At 49.9% G+C, this 19,742-nt stretch overlaps 1 protein-coding gene across 1 annotated transcript; it reads right to left on the minus strand.

The window, feature by feature from the left end:
- Positions 1-1,039: 1,039 nt before the first annotated feature.
- LOC105546380 (LIM/homeobox protein Lhx4-like) lies at positions 1,040-19,693 on the minus strand. The gene is made up of 2 exons (XM_011989560.1): positions 19,374-19,693; positions 1,040-1,452 (listed from the first exon to the last, which is right to left on the minus strand). Exons 1-2 carry the CDS (start codon positions 19,447-19,449, stop codon positions 1,277-1,279), a joined length of 252 nt encoding a protein of 83 aa, XP_011844950.1. The 5' UTR covers positions 19,450-19,693; the 3' UTR covers positions 1,040-1,276.
- Positions 19,694-19,742: the final 49 nt, after the last annotated feature.

A 19,742-nucleotide genomic window follows, 5' to 3' on the forward strand; every position in this document is an offset into this window, starting at 1 on the left:
AAATGTGAGCATCCTCAGATATTCAAATCACTTATTCTCTGTAGTGAAACCTTTGGGAAGATGTGGGAGAAATTGTGTTCTGTATCCAGCACTCACATTCCTCCCCATTACTCCCCTCAACCCCCATCTCCTGAATACACAGCTTCAGCATGAGGTGCCTCTATGGGGCTTGGTTATCTGGGCTGAGTGTGCTCAGGCCTTGGCGAGCCTGCCCGGCAGCCCCTGGGCCACCCAGGCTAGTGTGACTGAACACAGGGCTCAGCGTCACTGATCCCTGACCCCCACCTCCCGCTCTTGGCTTTGCTTGTTGCCAGCTACGCCACATCGGCTAAGGCACCCACATCAGTGCCTTGGGTAATAGATTCTGGGGGAGAAGTCGAGGACTAAATGCCATGGAAAACACCTTCCAGGAGGTCTTCTCACCCTGACCCAAAGCTCCAACAGGAGGTTTTTGATGAACCCCACCCCAGAATGAAAAATCTCACAGTCTTAAGAGCTAATAGTGTCAGGCACTGTCCTGAGGACGTGATGCATAAATAGACTTATTTAAAGTTAATAAAAACCTCCTGAGGTAGGGACTATTACTGTGAGCCCCATTTTACAGATAAACAAACTGAGGCACAGAGAAGTTAAGCAACCTTCCCAAGAGCACACCGCCAATAAGTGCGTTCAAATTCAGGCAGAGTCTGGACTCAACCATCACACGCAACTGCCTCTTTCTTGATCATGTTTCCATATAAAGTGACAACACTGACTGAGCCTGGCTGTGCCTCCTGCCAGAAGCAACTCTTGCAAGCCTCAAAGGCCCTTGAAGCAGGCTGTGCAAACACAGCCACGGAGATGCTTCTAGATGTGGACACGAACCTAAAAGCACCTGCTCTGAAAGTTGTGGTAATGTTACGACCACATGCCCTGAAGTGCTAATATATCAGGACAGAAAGAAAGAGCAACTCTTTCTGTTGCTCTTTGGAGCAGCAAAGGAGATCTGCAGGACTCCTTTGTCAACCACCCTGGAGAAATATGGCCCAAAGCCTCTGGCTCCTCACCCCTGCCCCATGCAGAGATCAAATGAGGCCTAGAGGCTGGACCTCCGGCAGTGATGGGCCACTGATCAGAAGGGGGAGCTCAACAAGGGGCATCCTCTCAGCTCCAGGACTTACCTGCCCCTCCCAGAGTGGACTCTCCACCCTCCCTGGCCTACCCCGCTGCAAACTTCCCCCTCACTGCATGGGGAGAGGCAGAGACAGGCCAGGGCCACGACAGGGACTATTCTGACTTACTTGAAGAAGTCCTCCTTGCAGTAGACGCTCCCGGCCCTGGAGAAGCACCTGTCCGCCAGCTGCATCTGGCAGTCTGCACACTTGAGGCAGGAGCTGTGCCAGTGTCTGTCCAGGACCTTCAGGATGAACTTGTCCAAGATGTGCTGGTTGCAGCCAGCACACTGGGGGATCTCTGTGAGGAAGAGGAGAGAGAGGTACTGTGAGCCTTCCACACAGCCCTGCTAACCAGGCCAGGCCCTGGCAGTTGCCTTCCCATTCTGCTGGTGGTGGAAACAGACATGGCCCAAACCACAGAGCTGTTGCATGTAGTTGCACAGGTTGTACACTGCACACAAAGGTGCATGGTCAAGGGACAAGTGGGGACTGAAAGCCAACCCTTGCTTTGCTGGCCAGGCTGTGTATTCTGGCTTGGGGTGACTTTGGCCCAGAGGAGTCATCTGTTTCTAAGGGCACCACAAGGCTACATCTAGATGTGTATAAGAGACAGGCTGTGTATTCTGGCTTGGGGTGACTTTGGCCCAGAGGAGTCATCTGTTTCTAAAGGCACCACAAGGCTAGCTGCAGCAGCTAAGCCATTTATGTCAGCTGCAGTTCCACAGCCAACAGGCCAGGAAGGCTCAGCAACATCCACCTCTGTTTCCACGACATTTTCACAAGTGATTGGAAGCTCTGCTAAAAACATCAGCCCCCAAAATAAGCCCTGCCCAGGCCTGGACTAAAAGGCCATCTGTCCTGAAAAGCAAATGATAAATACGGTGTGGGGGAGGGGGTGGGCAGTGATCGAGGTCCAGGCCTGAGGGTGCTCTTGTAGAGAAAATCTCAATATTTTAATGAACTGCAACCGATACCATAGATCGGCTGGATCAATACCTCATCCTAATGTGCCTTCCTGTGCTGCAGATAGGAAAGCTGGAAACTGCTTCTCCAGATGCCCTTGTGGCTCACATTTTGAAGATGATTGAGTCTTCCAATCAAACGCTCTTGGGAGAGACTTGAATTCAAAACTGAGCTGAATGTCAAGACAGCTGAGGGACAGGCTCCCCTTGTGCTGATGTGCGTCATGGCGGAGGCGATGAGGTGCTGTGTTGGGTGTTGCACTGTCCTGGTCAGTCACGGCAGAGGCAGTGCAATTTGGGGGGCTGAGAGTTATCCTGGAAGCTCCACCCAGCGGGCTCCACTGAGTTGAAAGCCACCTGCCACCTGATGATTAATCACTTTTCACTTAAATAGTGAAAGTGGACTCTGTTGTCTGCAACGGAACCCTAACCACCGCCCGATCTGGTTCCTGTCCTGGGTGACTTCCTATCTGAGGTCTGTTTCTCCACCGTCCCATCTTTCCAAGAGATTGCTTGGGCATTTGATAGTATTTTGAGTCACTGACTGTTTCAAAATCTACAAAATGGTCAAGTTTCCATGGTTGGATGAACAAACAGTGCTAGGATCGCTAGCCATTTTCCCCTGTGCTTTTCAAAAAAAAGAAGGTGACAAATCAACAAGTACTAAGAACAAAAACATAAAAGTGCAAGCGTTTGGCCTCCTAGAGTATCCTCCTGATACAGCACTCGCAAGGCTGGAAACCCCAGGGTTCCCATCCCTATTATAAAAGACACCTTTGCTCGTTGTTCGTCTAAACACTCACTGCCTAGCGTGGTGCCTGGCACACAAGGGTAACACCACGGATGTTTATCACTAAATAATAAATTGATCAAATCGTGTCTGAGAAGCTCACCTTGAAACAGTTTTTCACTAGTTTCTCCTGTACACTCCGAAATGTCAGCAGCAGTAAAGCCAAATCTCTCATGAATCATACATGGTTTTTTGTTTTGTTTTGTTTTGTTTTGTTTTGTTTTGTTTTGAGACGGAGTTTCGCTCTGTTGACCAGCCTGGAGTGCAGCGGTACAATCTCGGCTCACTGCAACCTCCACCTCTTGGGTTCAAGCGATTCTCCTGCCTCAGCCTCCTGAGTAGCTGGGATTACAGGTGCGTGCCACCACACCCGGCTACTTTTTGTATTTTTAGTAGTAATGGGTTTCACTATGTTGGCCAGGCTGGTCTCAAACTCCCAACCTCAGGTGATTCGCCTGCCTCGGCCTCCCAAAATGCTAGGATTACAGGCGTGAGCCACCGTGCCCGGCCTCATACATGTTTTTGATTCATATCATGTTTGTTGGTTGTGATATAATTTAAAAAGTGTTAACATAAAGGAATTACCCTCAACATACTAAGAAAAATTTTAAACACATCTAAACCTATGTAGAGAGAAGGCTTTCTTAACTATTAAGACATTTATACTTAAAACCTATAAATAGGCTATTGGGACAATCACCAAATGCCATCACTAGCCCTGTACACAGAAGTGACAACCTTGGGCACAGTTAAACCCCAGCCCCAGCCTATTCCCTTCATGGCCCCAGTACCACCAGTATTTGTGTGGAAGTCAGGCCTGGTATACATGCCTTGCCTGTTGACCCCTTTCCCTTTCTCAGACCAAAATATCCCATGAAAACTATCAGGTGTCCCACTTGCTAATCGTCCCAGTATATATAGGATTCTTTTTTTTTTTTTTTTCTATCTCCACAGTTTTCCTCCTTGAGAAATACATTGTCCAGCCAATCAGTACTTACCCAGGAGTTCCAGTGTGCCCAGCAAAGTACTGAGCACCTGACGGCCACAGGGATTTCCACCCAGTGAGGGGATGGGCAGGGCATGGGGTGGGAATGTGGCTTCTGGAGCTCAGCTGCCCGGGTTTGGATCCTGACTCTGCTTTTTAAACTTGGACAAATAACTTAGCCTCTCTCTGCCTCAGTTTCCTCGCCTGTAAAAGGGGGTGATGATGACAGTAGTGCCTGTAGGATTGTTGTGAAGAGCAAACGGATTGATACAGGGACAATTTTTAGGACAGGCCCCAGTATACAGTAGGTGCTCAAGAAACGCTTGCTACTATTAGGAGATAACTGTCAAGCCCACGGAAAGGCAAGTTAGGCACCCATGTTCCTGGGCATTTTCTCCTGGAGCCCTCACAAGCATCCCTGCAGAAATGTCATGACTGTCCCGTGGAGGCCGAGTGGCCGCCTCACACAGCAACTATGCCAGCGGCCTGGGGCCATGCCTGTCTGCCCCACGCAGGGACTCACTCAGCCACACCCCTGGCCTCCCTCCAGGGCCCATCAGGGGCTGGCTGGCATCTCTGGAGGGCCCTGGAGGGTCTTGATGAGGAGGTGACCCTTGAGCCCGCCAGTCTATGAAGGGTGATTAGCCAGGAACTCCTGTGGTGTGACACCCCCGGGATCCAGCAGGAGAAAGTAGGGGACAGCTCAGGTCAGGAAAGTTATGAAGGGCAAAGGGGAGCGGGTTTCTCCAGCATGAGCTGAGTTCAGTGCCCCTGCGGTCTGCTGAGCAGCGGAAAGGCTGAGGGAGGAGGTGTCTGGGAGGACTGCCCAGGCCTCTTCTTGCAGGGGAGAGGAGGGGAGACCCAACCAGGAAGCCCTCCCAACTCAGGGAAGTGAGTTAAGGACAAAGGGCATGCAGAGCCAGCAGAATGTGTGAACAAGGCCTGCTGTGTGCCACAGGGCAGTGCCATGTGCCCACTGAGCCCCAACAGCAGGGCAGAGCCGTGGCAGGAGGCTGCCAGGCAGAGCCGTGCAGGGCTTCATGCCCCAGTGGCACAGCCGCACCTCTGCCCTGGGAGTCAGGTCAGGGGCTTCTTTGTGTGATCTGGATTTCCAGGAGCTGGGCCCTAGCCCCAGGGGGCAATTAACCCTTTGAGAACCCAGATGAAGCACCATCCTCACTGGCCCCTGGCATGCAGGCCAGGAGCTAGCCCAACTCCTTGCACCTCCCTTGGCTCCTGGGCAAGAGGGGCTGAGGGGCCGCAGATTCCCACCTAATTGTTGTTTGACCAGCCCTCTGAGGAGAGATCTGGCTATATTTCTCCTCCTAGCCACCAGTGCATGGGATGAGGGTGAGGACGTATGCCCATAAAATTTATTTCGAGCAAGATATCTAGTGGGAGCCTTAATCTGATGAGTATTCAAGAGAGAATACATTAGGGCTAATGTATGCAGGGAACGGCGGGCAGGGGAGTTTTAGAGGCTTGTAAGCAGAAACAGCATCATGTTGAGGAACAACACTAAAAGCAGACAGACAAGCCATTTCAGCCTCGAGCTTGGAGGAGAGGATCCACGCTGGGTCACTCTGGGTTGCCCAAACTAGAGGTCCTCACAGAGAGGCCTTGGGACCAAACCAGGGCCCTCTGGTTTGGCAAAAATGGAAGGGGCCTACCAAGGGTGCCCTTTAAGTTAAGAATTAAAAAGCTTTTCTATTCCACTGTAGATTTTGATGTGGGGATTAAACAAAGATAATTTGGAAATGCTCTAAAAGATCTCCAATATTCCAATCACAGTAGTACACGCCGGCATCAGAAGCCTGTTATGAGCCACGTCAGGGCTTGAGTGTGTATGACCTCAGTGAACCACTCTCAGCGAGGGAGGAATTACCATTCCCATTTTACAGCTGAGGAAACTGAGCCTTTGCGAGATCAGGCGATGTGTCCAAGGCCCACAGTAGGGGAGCCGGAATTCCAACCAATAGCCTGTGCTGCTGCTTTCCTGAAGATGGACTAACCCAGCCTGAGAGCTCAAGGGGCCTGAACTATCCCCTTACTTGGCTTGAGCCTGTCATTGTTTTAGATAGGAAATTGTGGCAGAGAGAGAGTCTCAACACGATTCCATGTATAGCGACAAGGGATTATAAGACCACTGGCCTCTTGAGCTCCCTAACAGCTGGGCAAATGGAAACGTTGGAGGCACAAACTGAGATGACACAGGCATCCAGTGTGCATGTGTCATGGGATGGACGCCTAATGTCCAGGGGACGGCGGGAAGCAGCAGCCTCTGTCCACCATCTCCTCCTCCAGCTACAAGGTGCCTGCCTGTTGATGGCGCCCATCCCTACTTGTGAGGATGTGGAGACCTGTGAACTCAGACCCCCACACTCCAGGCAACGTGGGCCCCAGGTAATTATTTAGATTAGTAAAAAATATAAACTATCTGGAAATTTTTCAAAGAGCAACATAAGCCTTTTAATTAAACCTATAATAAAGTATTATGTTTACAGTTTAGAAAGGCTGAACAGAACAGTTTATCTAGGTTTCCTACCAGAAATAAAGTTCTGGTGCATGAACCGGATCTCCTCCTCCTGAGGGAGGAGGTGTTGAGGAAGACTGCCTTGACCTCCTCTTGCAGGGGAGAGGAGGGGAGAACTATCTCCCCTCCCCTTTTCTTACAGAGGTGCAGTGGCTCACATCTGTAATCCTGGCACTTTAGGAGGTCAAGGCGGGCAGCTCATTTGAGGCCAGGAGTTTGACACCAGCCTGGCTAACATGGTGAAATCCCGTCTCTACTAAAAAAACAAAAATTAGCCAGGCATGGTGGTGCATGCCTATAATCCCAGTTACCCAGGAGGCTGAGGCATGAGAATCGCTTGAACCCAGGAGGTGGAAATTGCAGTGAGCCCAGATATGCAGCCTGGGTGACAGAGCAAGACCCTCTCTCTCAAAACAGAAGGAAGGAAGGAAGGAAGGAAGGAAGGAAGGAAGGAAGGAAGGAAGGAAGGAAGGAAAGAAAAGAAAGTTGTAACCAAAATTTGCAAGGGGCAAGACAATTTCCAAATCCCCAATAAGCTCAACGTATTTCATGCAGTATTTACTATCTCAAAAATTCCACTTTAAAATTGGAATTTATGCAGATGCTTGGAGTCACTAAGGACAAAATTTGATCTAATAACTCAGTTCCCAATATGAGGAGTCACTTCACTTAAAATGAAAGTTTTTCTCTTATCTGCCCATAAGTGTTTCGTGACGATGCTCTCTGCTGGGGCTCTGCAGAGGGTAAACTCAGAAACAAAAAAGTAATGTCCCTGGAACAGCCAAAGAATCTTTGGAAATGCTAAACCACATAGAACAATACACTCCCCATCTGCAAGGCCCGCCCACCGGAGCATTCCCAGTCATGCAGAGGTACATAGGCAAGGCACAGACCTAAGCCCACATGTACCTGCATGAACATATACAGACATCCTCACATGCACTCGCATACACACTCAATATTCATGCAGATATATATATATACACATACCCACACCATACTTATATACAGACATGCACATAGCACAGACACATACATACACATACAGAGAAACACAATCACAAATAAAGATACACCTTGAGACACATACATTTCTACATATACAAAGGCACACACATGTACCACAGTCACATATACATACAGACAAATGTACATGCATATTCACATAGTCTCAAAGACACATACTCACATGTACACAAACACACACACACAAACACATGCACTCACATCTTCATACATGGGATGAGGCATTGCCACTCTGGAAAAAAAGCCAGTTCTGAAATCAAGCTCTGTCTGTGGAAAGGAAGGCTTAGCTGAAGGAGGGAGCTGTCCAATCCTGAAGCAGTAGGGAGAGTAGGGAGTGAGTGAACTAGAAAAGCAGAGGGAAGTAGAAACATTGTTTCAAATACTTTTTTGGAGAAGGCTTAAAAATACTGGGAGATCAGCCTGGGCAACCTAGTGAGACCCCGTCTGTAAAAAAAAAAAAAATTCTCCAGGCAGGCCGAGGCAGGAGGATAGCTGGAGCCCAGGAGTCCAAGGCTGCAGTGAGCCATGATTGCATCACTGCATTCCAGTCTGGGCAAACAGAGCAAGACTCTGTCTCAAAAACAAAAACAAAACAAAAAGAAAACACACACACACACACAACAAAAATTTAAAAATATTTGGAGAATTTGAAAGTTTTCAGTTCTGCTCAGAGTTTAGATCTCCAAACCTTTAGGTCTTCCAAATGCCAAAAAATTCCAGATCTAGTCAGACCTGAGCTCAGATCCTAAATTCCACCCTGTATGTGATCTTGGGCAAATTGCTTAACGTCTTCAAGCCTTGATTTTCATATCTATAAAAAGGAGATAATCATACCACTCTTGGGGTAGCTGTGTTATGGTCACATCAGGTAATGCATGTAAAACACCGAGCCCCCATAGTCCCACTGTCCAAGGCCAATGGTTAGCTCTCTCCTTCACGGTCTAATAGCCAGTTGCCAACAAGATGCATGTCTATATTTAAAGTGTATCAAAATTACTTCATGATTCATTATTTCCTAATATACCTTTTCCCTCCCTCACCCCCCTCCTAAACACTCAGAACTCTCTTTCACTCCCTTAATTCTAAAGTGTTCCAAAGACACACACTTTTCTAATCAACATGATCCTGGAGTATAAACAGCAGACAATGCAGTATCAAAATTACTTCATGATTCATTATTTCCCAATATACCTGATTTCCCTCCCTCACCCCCCTCCTAAACACTCAGAACTCTCTTCCGCTCCCTTAATTCTAAAGCTTTCCAAAGACACACACTTTTCTAATCAACCTGATCCTGGAGTATAAACAGCAGACAATGCAGTATTACAAGGGCTCAGTCTTTCTGGAATAAAGAAATCTGGCAGACTTTTTCCTCTGCAGAATGAGGACAAATTTGCCAGACCTTGGTCTCCCCCAGCATGTGGCTGGTAAAAATGAGGAGGTTGAGGCCACAACTGCCTGATCTTACTTCACTGTTGCTGTAATGTATCCAGGTGAGGGTAGATTGGGTTCAAATTAACGTTTGGGGCTTCTAGCATTTTTTCCTAGAGATATCTAAATGCTCAAAGGAAAAGAGACTATTTCTTGCTTGATAAGAAATGGCTACAGACCCTTCCCCAGTAGCCGTAATCTCCTTCTTCATCGAGGAAGCTTTTAAAACTCACAACGTGATAGGCAGCCCTCAAAGCACCTGAAGCATTGTGATAGGGGCACATCAGGCTTATTTTTCAGAGCGACCCATCAGAAACTGGATTCCATTTTTAAATCCCCAAATTCCTCCATTAGTGGTTTCTGAAAGCTGGGAAGTGGAAGAGATCAAAAGGTCTGATGTGATCCGTGGCAGACCAAGCTGCCCACACCCCTCTGGTGAGAGATAATAAATATCATGCATTTGTATTCCCCACTCACGTTTCTTCATTGCCAAGAAACTGCTCTCAAGGAACCAGGGGCCACCATGAAACATTTCACGGAGGGTTTGTGTTTGTTTGATCGATTTTAATTATTTGAAAAATGGTGTTTTCTATCCCTTTGGTCACAGAAGATCAAAAGGGTAAAGGAAAAAAAATTCCACTAAAGAGACTAATATGAAAGCCAACATATCTGACAATGACTTCTAAAATATATTTAAGAAAAGGCACCTTTCTGGGGAAAGGAGTCAGAATTTCAGATCTTTCCATTGAAATCATAATGCTGATGCGCTACTTAAATATTTTTAAAACTAAGTTACTTTGTACTGATAGGAATAATGTTTAGGCCTGGCACGGTGGCTCACACCTGTCAATCCCAGCACTTTGGGAGGCCAAGGTGAGAGGATTACTTGAACCCAGAAGTTCGAGACCAGTCTGGGCAACATAGCGAGCCCTTATCTTGATTATAATAATTTTAAAGGGGAACAATGTTTATTTAACTGTGCTCTGAGACCAGATTAATATTTTGTAAAATTTGTACTTTGATGTGCCAAACATATGGCTGTGCCAGCTTGATGTGCCTCCTGTGAGGCTTTTGCTTTTTAACTCCCTTTGCTTTTTAACCGCCTTTTGGATGAAGTGTTCTTTTTGTTTCATGCTTTGACTTGACAGCCTAATGCTCAGGACAAGGTTTTTCCTTGCTGCTTTCCAGAAAAGGAGCTGGGTCCATGGGAGCCACTTGCAGGGCTCCCTGTTTGCAGACCCCACAATATTCCCGCTCGGGTGGCCATCCTCTTGGGACAGCCAGCAGTGCTCCCAAGGGTGGCTGTGTCTGTGAAATGGGAGCTGTGATCCCAGTCTCTGAGTACCTTAAGACCGCCAGCACTCCGAACTTGGTCAAGTACCTTCAAATTGGCAAGCTCATTCCCTCCCCCCAGACACCCTGTGAAGCAGACATTCATTGTCTATGTTTAAAAGGTTCTGAGAATAAGGGGCTTCCCTACGGGTACACAGGTTGAGGCCGAATTAGGACTAAACCTTCTTTTTCTCTGGGTCTGATGGCTTCCACCTGGGCTCAATCAAAGCCACCTCCATCTGGGATTTTTGCCCAAAACCTTTTTGCTGGTGATTTTCCTCCAGAAGTAAGCAGTTTTTTGAGCTTTGTCTCAAATAACATTTGGCCAATATATATTTCCAAAAACGTGTAATTGTATTTATTTGTTAAGTTTCTTTACTGACTACTAACTGAAAGGAGACGCCAAGTGGGGCATACGCAGTTGAAATATTATGCAAATGTTTTTCTTGAAATTTTCCATTCCTTTCCCACACGTAAGGAAGAGAAAACAACAAATTGCAGACATTGCTGTTCTCTTGCCTCAGGTTCCCTGAGTAAGAAAGAAGGAAGATGGTTTTCTAAAGGCAGGCTTGGGAAATACTGTCAGTGGGGGGCTCATTGATTTAGTCTGGGAATGACTAATTCTAAAAATGCATCAACAAGGTGAAACCACAGGATATACCAAGTTATGGCATGCCTGCCTAAACACATATCTGAGTTCTGAAATGTCCAGGTCAAAGATTTATAACGGAGGTATAGTTACATTAAAATTAAATTAAGAGGTCTATTATTGGATAAATATTTCAAAAATAAAACTTTCCATTTCAAAGTAGCCACCATCACCACTGATGATAAAATCCTGTTTTCTGGTCACAATTTGCCTTTTAAATCACCTGGTAATTGTGACCAAAGGAACCAAGGCCTGATTCATCCATGCAGTCCCCACACAGGGAAAACCTGAGGCCCACGACTCAGTTTTCCATGACAAATCTAGTGTGTGCCGCCCCCCAACCCTGGCTCTTTGTCATTAAAGAACATTCATTTTTGTTGAACAGTTTGTAGGTCCTGTTTTTATATTCTTGCTTATTCTAAATCAGCATATCTTGAAGAGGCAATAACAGAATTTTCCAAAATGTTTTTATAAAATTCCTCATAAGGGATATTCACAACCTAGTAATAATCTCATAACACAGCTAAAGCACAAAATTCCAACATTAATTCTTTCAAACGTAAAGAGAAAAGGCACATTGAACATCAAGGTAGTTCATGATGATGACAGCAGCATTAAACATAGAGAGCTGGGCTAGCCACAAAAATATTGGAAAAATTCTAATTTTAAAAATTGGCATCACACTGAAGGTAAATCATATCCTCTATCATCATATCCACTGACATTTTTTAAAATGCATCAGTGTACTCACGTCTTTTTATCTAATTTCTAATTGTTTCTGGTTTGTCTTGACAAATGACTAGCAACCAGAAAAAAAAGTCAGCAAATCCTTCTCACATCAGAAATGATCACACCTGAAGCCGTCCTTTCCCTTCACTTGCCTTCCAGAATCCTTCCCACTTTTACTGTTTGCTTTATGCAGTGGTTTGGGGTGCCTTTGAAAATCTCCTTTGTTCTTTTTCGGCTTTGTCAAAAATAGTAACCTCTTCAATAAAACAGCAAATTCAAAAGCAAACTGAAGATAATTTTGATGTTATCATTTTAAGGCTGTAATTTGGATAATATTTTAACATAAAGAGGTGAGTAACAATGAAATATACAATGTAAATATGTATTTGCAGGGATAGGATTATTTCCTAGGTGATACACCGTCACGTAATTAGTATTCTTCAGTAGGATATCAAATATTCTCAGTAATTGCAAATAAAACAGAAAATTACATTAAACAAATCCAGGTTCGTATATGGAAATGTTGTAGACGTATCTATTTCCACTCCATTTTCACATTTAATCATTGTTAAATCTCTACAATGTATTTTTCTGATGTCTCACTCTGTAACAATTTTCCATATGTTTGGCAATGTTTCCCTCATAACAAGAAACTTTCAATTAATTTGGCTGCAAGTTTTGTCTCTATTAAGCTATTCCCAGAACCAATCCCTTAACCCCCTAACATCATAATTAAAGCAAATTATACTTTAAAGACATGTGGGGGTGAGGTACTGCAGTAAAACATCTGTGGCTAGACCCAGACTGACAGAGGGAATAGGGTGGGGAGATCTGAGAAAAGAAATCCACCGAAATTACAGCAGGAGGTAGGACTCACCTCCCAAGACGACTTTCCAGTCAGCCACTCATACAGTTAACCCCAAAGTCCATTTTCCAAGAGACAATCCATTTCATTTTCACCAATTAAACCAAAACTGTCCACCTACCCCCAAGAGCAGTGCCTCAAAATGGTTGATTTGTGCTCCATTTTGATCAGGGATCCTATAAAATTGAGGACTGAATAAGGTAAAACCTCACAGTGGCATCTAATTTTAGTTGATTTCTTCCTACCACAAACAATAAGAGCCCAGCTCCAGGGCGGCTTCTGTCCTATAGGCAGCACCTGTGCTCCCCTCCCAGGGCACCTAGAAAGAGAGATGGGTCCACCACCGTGCAGCCTGCTGGACACACGACCCCCCGAGTAAAAGCCCTGTGCCGTGAATTCCTGCACAATCCCATGTTTCTCCCCGCAAAGATTCTGCAAAGGAAGGAAGGGATAGACAGAAGAAGTTGGGAGAAGAGGGGAAGGAGGAGGAGGGAGAAAGAGAAATTCAAGTCACCAGACCCCGGGGGAATTTTACTAAAAGCAGTGGACTCTATTTGCCCACATCTCTGTTATGGGCATTGTTAACGCGCATTCCAGGAAGGGAGAAAGGCAAAACACTGTTGCAAACGTAAAACCCCCTCAACGGCGCCTCAGCCAGCCCTCTCCAAATTCAGCAGTCTATGCAGTCATGTATTTGGTGATGCCACAGCAAACTGCTGCTTCAGTCTGTCTCTAACCTTGGGTTTCTCAAAGTGGGTAATATTACTCCTTCTGTCCTCTCTTCAGCTAAACTGGTTCCAAGTCCCTATGCGTTCCACAGCTCCTCAGCTCTGTTCCTGAAAAATTTCCTTAACTGAAAGAAAAGGCACAAGGTCCCTTTATCAAGTTTCACCCACCCTTCCCCCATCTACAACTCTTCAATAGGAAGAAGACACAAGTTTCCCGGCCAGAGAAATCTACTAAATACCCACCATTCCTGCCCAAAACAAGAAGCTCAAAGCAGATTTCATAACCAGGTAATAGAAAGAACGGTTAATTCTTGTTAACTAATGTTCCATCCCTGCAGGACTGCAAGCCCCATCCTCCTTCCCCCGGCTCCTCCCTCTCCTCCCAGACTGGGGTCTCCAGCTTCAGTCTGCTAATGCGGGTGCTAAGTAATCACTAATTGACTGTAACGCAGAGTGAAAGGGCATTAAAATCCGAGGCAACTGGGAAGTTACGACAATGCAAATATTTAGGACTTGAGGCTGTCTACACCTGGCCAGCGGGGTCATCGGGTCACTGTTCAAAATACAGGATGCTCCTGTGGCCCAAGTTTTTGTCTGCTCAATGGAAAGAAATTGCTTTGCTGGTTTCTCGGCTCTCCCACCCCCACCCCACCTCTAGGAGCAACTCGATTTTTTAAAATGGACCCTGGTATTTGCAGCCCTGTAGGCGGTCTCCGAGACGTCTTGAGGGCTCGCGTTACCCTAATCCTCACAGCATTTAGTCTACATTCTTGCCTTAACCCCGCTTTGTTTTTGGCGTGTCAAGAGGCAGGTGCAGATACACCTAGCTTCAGTCGTCCTTCCTTCAACTTCCTGCCGCTCCGGGTTTTCTCCCTCCACGGCTTTTCTAGTAATTCATTTCCTTCTTTATTAGTTTCACCCTTCAGATCCCTTTAAAAGACACATTTGTCCCACTGCCTAAAAATAATAAGGTCCCATCCTGCACAAAGCCAACCCCCTGAGACACAGGGGTGCACTCGGTCCCAGTACAGCCGCGGCCTCTCGTGCGGTGGGTGCACCCTGCGGCCCGTGCCACCTCGCCTTCCCCAGCGGCGCACAGTACCACCAACTCCCTCCCCTGGTCGATTTTAATTGACATCCTCAGCCGCCTAGGTAGAGACTCTGTTTCTCTGGAGCCTGACACGTTTCCAGCGCTCGTCAAGGTCCACTAAGCTGGGGGAACCAAGCGGGACACCCGCCCAACGCGCGGGCCGGGCGGACCCGCCCGCGGCCTCCCAGCTCCCAGGAGGAGGAACCCCTCCGAAAATAGGAGCATCGCTTTCCCAAGGTTAAACAGTCACAGAAGACTCGAGTCGCCGGGGTTGGGGTTTAATTTTGTCATTCCAAATGCTTGGAACGAAATGGGCCTGGAGAGGAAGAGAGGTTTCCACCCCGCCTCCTCTTAATGGGAGCGTCGTCGCACTCGCGCCTGCCTCGCCTATCCTTGCGGGAAAAGTCCCTGCCACCACTTTAAAGGGCAGCAAAGGGGTTCCAGGCCTGACTAATTCCAGCTCAGTCGGACCTCCGGGCCACCTAAGAGAATAAGCTCCGAAAACGGGCGCAAACCGCTGGGCGGATGGACCGAAAGGGCCAAGGCGCAGGAACCCCTATTGCGGTGCACCGGAGGACAGAGAGGCGGTCCCTCCCTTGCCCCCTTCTGGGCTACGACCTTTACCCACGGCTGCGGGACGCAGTAAGCGCAAAGCCGGCTACCCGCAAAGGGCCGCCCTGTCCAGATCTACCTCCACCGGCGAGCCCCGCAAAACCCAGAGCACGCCCAGGATTCCCGGGCGAGTGCCCAGGATCGTGCGCCGCCCACGGGTGCGCAGCAAACGCTCATTTAAAGAATTCATGGTCTGTTCCCCGGGCCACCCAGGCCGGCATCTGCCCGCGGGGCGGAGGAGCCCTGCCCGGGTCGCAGCGAGGTCCTGTGGGTCGCGCTTCCAGACCCTAGGACGCCACTCCCGATCAGCCCTGCGTAGCCCCGCCTAGCTCTGGTTTTCCGCGAGCCCGGACCTCGGCCAAGCGAGGAAATAAACTTGAGTGAGGTCCTGCTTCTTCTCAGTCCCGACTTTACGACTTGCCGGGACACTGCGGACCGCTCATTGCAGACCTTTACCCCTCACCTGCTGCACTTGCGTGCTCCGTGTCCGGCTTTAACAGTTAACTCCACATGCCAAGCGCACTGGGACAGCGGCTTGCCAAGCTTCCCTCCGTGCTCATGGGCCTCTCAGATAACAAGGCGCTGGAAAGGAGGAGGCCGGAGCCCTCTCGCCCCTTGGGCGTCCTCGGCCATCCGCTCTCCCAAGCGGGGCGCTGCCGCGCTCACCCGGGTTTCTCCAAACTCCCTTCTATGTGGTGCGCAGCTCTGGCCAGGGGCTGGAACGGGATCCTAGCAGTTAGGACTTCGGAACCCACAACCTATCAGGCCCGAATCTGCCGGCGGGGACAGCTGGCCTCATCTGTAAAAATTGTCTCCCGTCTGAGAATATTCTTGCGACGCAGGGAGGGAGGTCTATGGTGCCCACAGCTGCTGTATCGGAATGTTCGAAATATGATAGAATCTCAATCTATTATATACACACACACACACACACACACAAAATTTGTGTGTGTGTGTGTGTTCCTCGTACAAGGAGACAAGGCAGGAAGAACAGCACCAGCGTTTGAGCTGGTCTTGGGCAGTGAACCCGTCTCACCCCCTTAAGAAATGGCCTGGAGGAAGGACGGTCAACAACCCCGAGGACTCGGATCCGCGACGCTACCTGCACTGGGACATTTACCCCACGCACCCCGGAGGAGCCCCAGGAGGGGAAGCCCCAGGGAAGTCCTTCACCCCGACCCTACCAAACACAAAATAAAATACCCTTTTCCTACAGCTTCGGGGTTCGCCAGAGCTTGATGGAAGCATTTTAGGAGACAAGGAAGGCGACAGAGACCCCCAGGCCTGCATTCCAAATACCACCCCCAGCCGAGACCCAGCGGGGCTCCTCCTTCTCTGCCCTCTCTCCCTCCAGGGATCTGGCCGCAGGCGTCCGTCGTCCTTTCCCTCGGTGCCTGGGGAGACTACATGGCAGATGGGTCAAAACCGAGGCAGATAAAACGCACCACCTTCCTATATGCCCCGCGCTTTTCCTCGTCTCCTCAGAGGACAGGGCCGTCCAGCCAGGGCCCCGACGCGTGGAGGGACTGCCGAGGTCCGGGGAGAGAGTTTTGGAGGCGGCTCGGGAGGCTCTCGCCTCACCTGCACCCGACACGCCCCGGTCGGGCGCTGTGAGGATTCGGATCTCGACGTCCCTACAGCCCGGAGGGAGGTGGCGGGGACGAGCTGTCGGTGCGGGCCGTAGGGACAGCTGTAGGGCTGTCGGAGCGACGAGGCCCGCTCCGGGGGGCGCGCGACCAAGGCGAGGTAAAACAAAAAACAAAAAAGAAAAAAACAGGAGGGCGATGGATGGCGCGAACGGTTAGTCCGAACAGGAGACTGCGGGGGCGGGAGGCGGGGACACAGTGGCAAGGAAGAGGCCAAGTCTGGAGCAAGACCAGCGAAGAGAGGGAAATTATTACATCACTTGGAAACGTTTCCCTAAAGGGTATGCCCCTCACCCATCCCCAAATAAGCAAAAGAATAGTCCAGCTGCCGCCGAAATAAGCTGGATTTAAATCACTTCTTCTAAAATGCCCCTAGAGGAGGGCACTAGAGGCACCGAGCTTGGGGACACCTAGATCTGTGTCCCCAAGTGCTCCATTCATGGTGACTCCCTGTGATGAAGAAGCGAACATGTCTGTGTTGAGGCGGAAACCCAAACCTTCTAGTTGGCGACTGGAGGGACCCCTGTGGGGGAGGGTTTCTTTTGTCTCCCCTCCCCTAGGATTTAAGAGCCTGCTGTCCTGGAAGGCCCAAGGGTTGGCCCCACGACCCCTTGAGCTTCCCCCTTCTCAGGCCACGGGCCCAGTCCCAAGAAAGCTAATAGTTGTGTATATGCGGGTGATGGGGACCTATCCCCTGGTCCCAGCACCAACAGCGTAACAGCCAGCAGCCAGATGTGCTCCAAGAGAGGGTACAATCCACTCATATTCCAAGACGAAATAAAAGCTGGATCCGGAAGTCTTCAGGGAATGGGCCCCTCACTTTTGGCCAATGCCTCCTCCAACCAAGGTCACAAAACTCGGACAAAAGGGAGAACTGACCACCCCCTCTAGGTTAGACACTGTCTCGCTGGGCCACCCTGGGGTGGGGGTGAGGGTGGGGGGCAGGGAGGAAGTTCCTTTGTATACTTCAAGTTTTCCACAGTGTGAACCTAGACTCAGCCTTGGCAAACTGTAGCTCTGAAGGTGAGTTCTGGGCATTTTAGCAAAACGACTCCCTGATGTCGAACATCAAAGTTGTCCCTGAATAAGGGAAGCAAAAAGTGAGACAATCAGAGCGTCTCTCATCACAAGAAAGGCCGTCAGAGCAGAGACCATCGTCCTTCATTGCGGTCCCAACGGACAGGTCACCTACGGACCACAGCCATGACAGCACAGATGTACTGGGTACCAAGGACACTAGTAACACACACACACCCTTTCCCCACTCACGCACTCTCCTCACTAGCGCAGAGCTACAAGCAGCTTAAGGACTCGGTGCACCTTTGCCAGCGTTTGTTTCCGTTTTTGCAGAGACTGAGAACCCACTCTGTCCCTGCCTGTGTGCAGGGTGTGGGGAGCAGTGAACCTCCAATGCCTGCTATGAAAACATCTTAGCAATAAACTCAACACAGACGTGGAACTGTTTGCCAGCAGCTGACACAAAAACACGCAAAGAAGAACTATAGAATACAGTCAAGAAACAATCTAAATAGGCTTGGATGAAGCTATACTTTTCTAGTTCCTTCTCAAAAACTTCCCAGGGAAGCCCAGGATACGACTGCCCTCCAAGGTATCGCCGGACAGAAACCCTGCCATGGAGACCCGAAGCGCAGGAGGGCGCGCTCGTGCGCCCTAGTTTGTAGGTAGTCACCATCCCTGGGTGAGCCGGTCCTTACTTAAAGTAAACCCCGAAGATGTAGCTACCGCACCACTAAAGAAGTCGCAGCCGGAAGTAAACCCCTTGGCAAGCAGAGCGGGGGACTCCTTGGTCTCTCCAGGGTGCCCAGGGCGCCCTGCTGAGCGTGCGAGCCACAGGGGCGGGACACCCCGGCGCTCGCCGCGCGCGCCCGCTCGCGACGATTGGGCACCTGTTCTGGCCTCCGCACAGATTCCCTCTCGCGGACTCCCGCTCAGGAGTGAAGGACAGAGATGGATTCCCTCTGGGAAAAATTTCTGCGCGCGCACACCCATACACACAGAGAGAGACTTGGGGATAAACACGCCCCGAGCTCCCGCCGCCTTGCTAATTTCGGACGCGGGAAGAAAGCTGGAGGGCAGGCTAGCAAAGCGCCCACACACCCCGGTCTCTACCTCTCCAAACTCCAGCCAGCCTGAGCATCTGCCCTCGCGTGCGCAAAGGTTTGAACCCGGAATTCACAACTTGTGGGCGCTTCTCCCTCCCCTGCATTCCTAGGCTAGCTGGAATGCAGCGAGCAGATTCCCTCACAAGGAGCAGTCAGTCTCCGGCGGCGCACGCGGCGGGCGCCGCGGGCAGTAGCGGCTGGGGACGCACCCGCGCACGCCCAGGGCGCGGGCTGCAGGGATTAAGAGTGTGGCCGGGGCTTCGCCGCCGCCAGCCCCGGGGGCGAGAGACGCGCTCTCCAACTTCCCGCCAGCTGGGGTGAAGTTGCACTCGCGGTCCCGCGAGCGTTGACCGTCACACCGTCGAAAGATTTGTGGGGACCACCTTCGCCCTCAGGCCTGGCCTACAGCTCGTACCCCTGGGTGTCCCCAAACAGCATTCTCCCCAGCGTTCCAAGAAAAGCCTTGGGCTGGAGATGCGGGGTTCGGTACTCGGCTCGCCTCAAGCATGATCCAGGAGGCGTTTACATTCGGCCTCAAACAGCCAAGAGCCTGCCCCCCTGAAAGGCACTCTGGCCGGTGCCCCTGCCCTGTGACCGCCTCTGCGCCCCAGCCGCCGGCCCCTCCCGGCCCCCGAGCGGCGTCCGGCCCGCCCCGCAGCGACTGAGGCTGCTAGTTGTCGTGTTAGAATTAAATCAGAGAGAAAGGGGGGTGTCTTACGTTGCATCGGCACACCTAGCATCTCCGGGAGCCCCTTGACAGCCCCTTCCGCGGGGACAGTCGCACTCTGCATCATCTCGGAGAGAGAGCCAGCGAGTCGCAGTCTCCGGAGATCTCTCGCTATCTCGCTCTAGCTCGATTCAGAAATTTCAAAATAATAATTAAAACCCCAAGCAGGCCGCTGGAGTCACAGTGGAAGCCGGGCCCTCCGCTTCTCCGGGAGGACTCCACAGGCTGGCCGGCCCCCTCCCCCCACCAGTCCCCAGTCTGTTTCCAGTCCCTTTGATCTCGCTCTCCGGGGTTGGTGCACATCCCAGGTTGAGACGCTGTTGCTGCAGCTCTGGCTTTTTTCCTCTCCTCCCTCCCCCG

Source organism: Mandrillus leucophaeus, unplaced genomic scaffold (genome assembly GCF_000951045.1).
Source record: "Mandrillus leucophaeus isolate KB7577 unplaced genomic scaffold, Mleu.le_1.0 Scaffold1097, whole genome shotgun sequence".
In the NCBI taxonomy this organism is placed as follows: Eukaryota; Metazoa; Chordata; class Mammalia; order Primates; family Cercopithecidae; genus Mandrillus; species Mandrillus leucophaeus.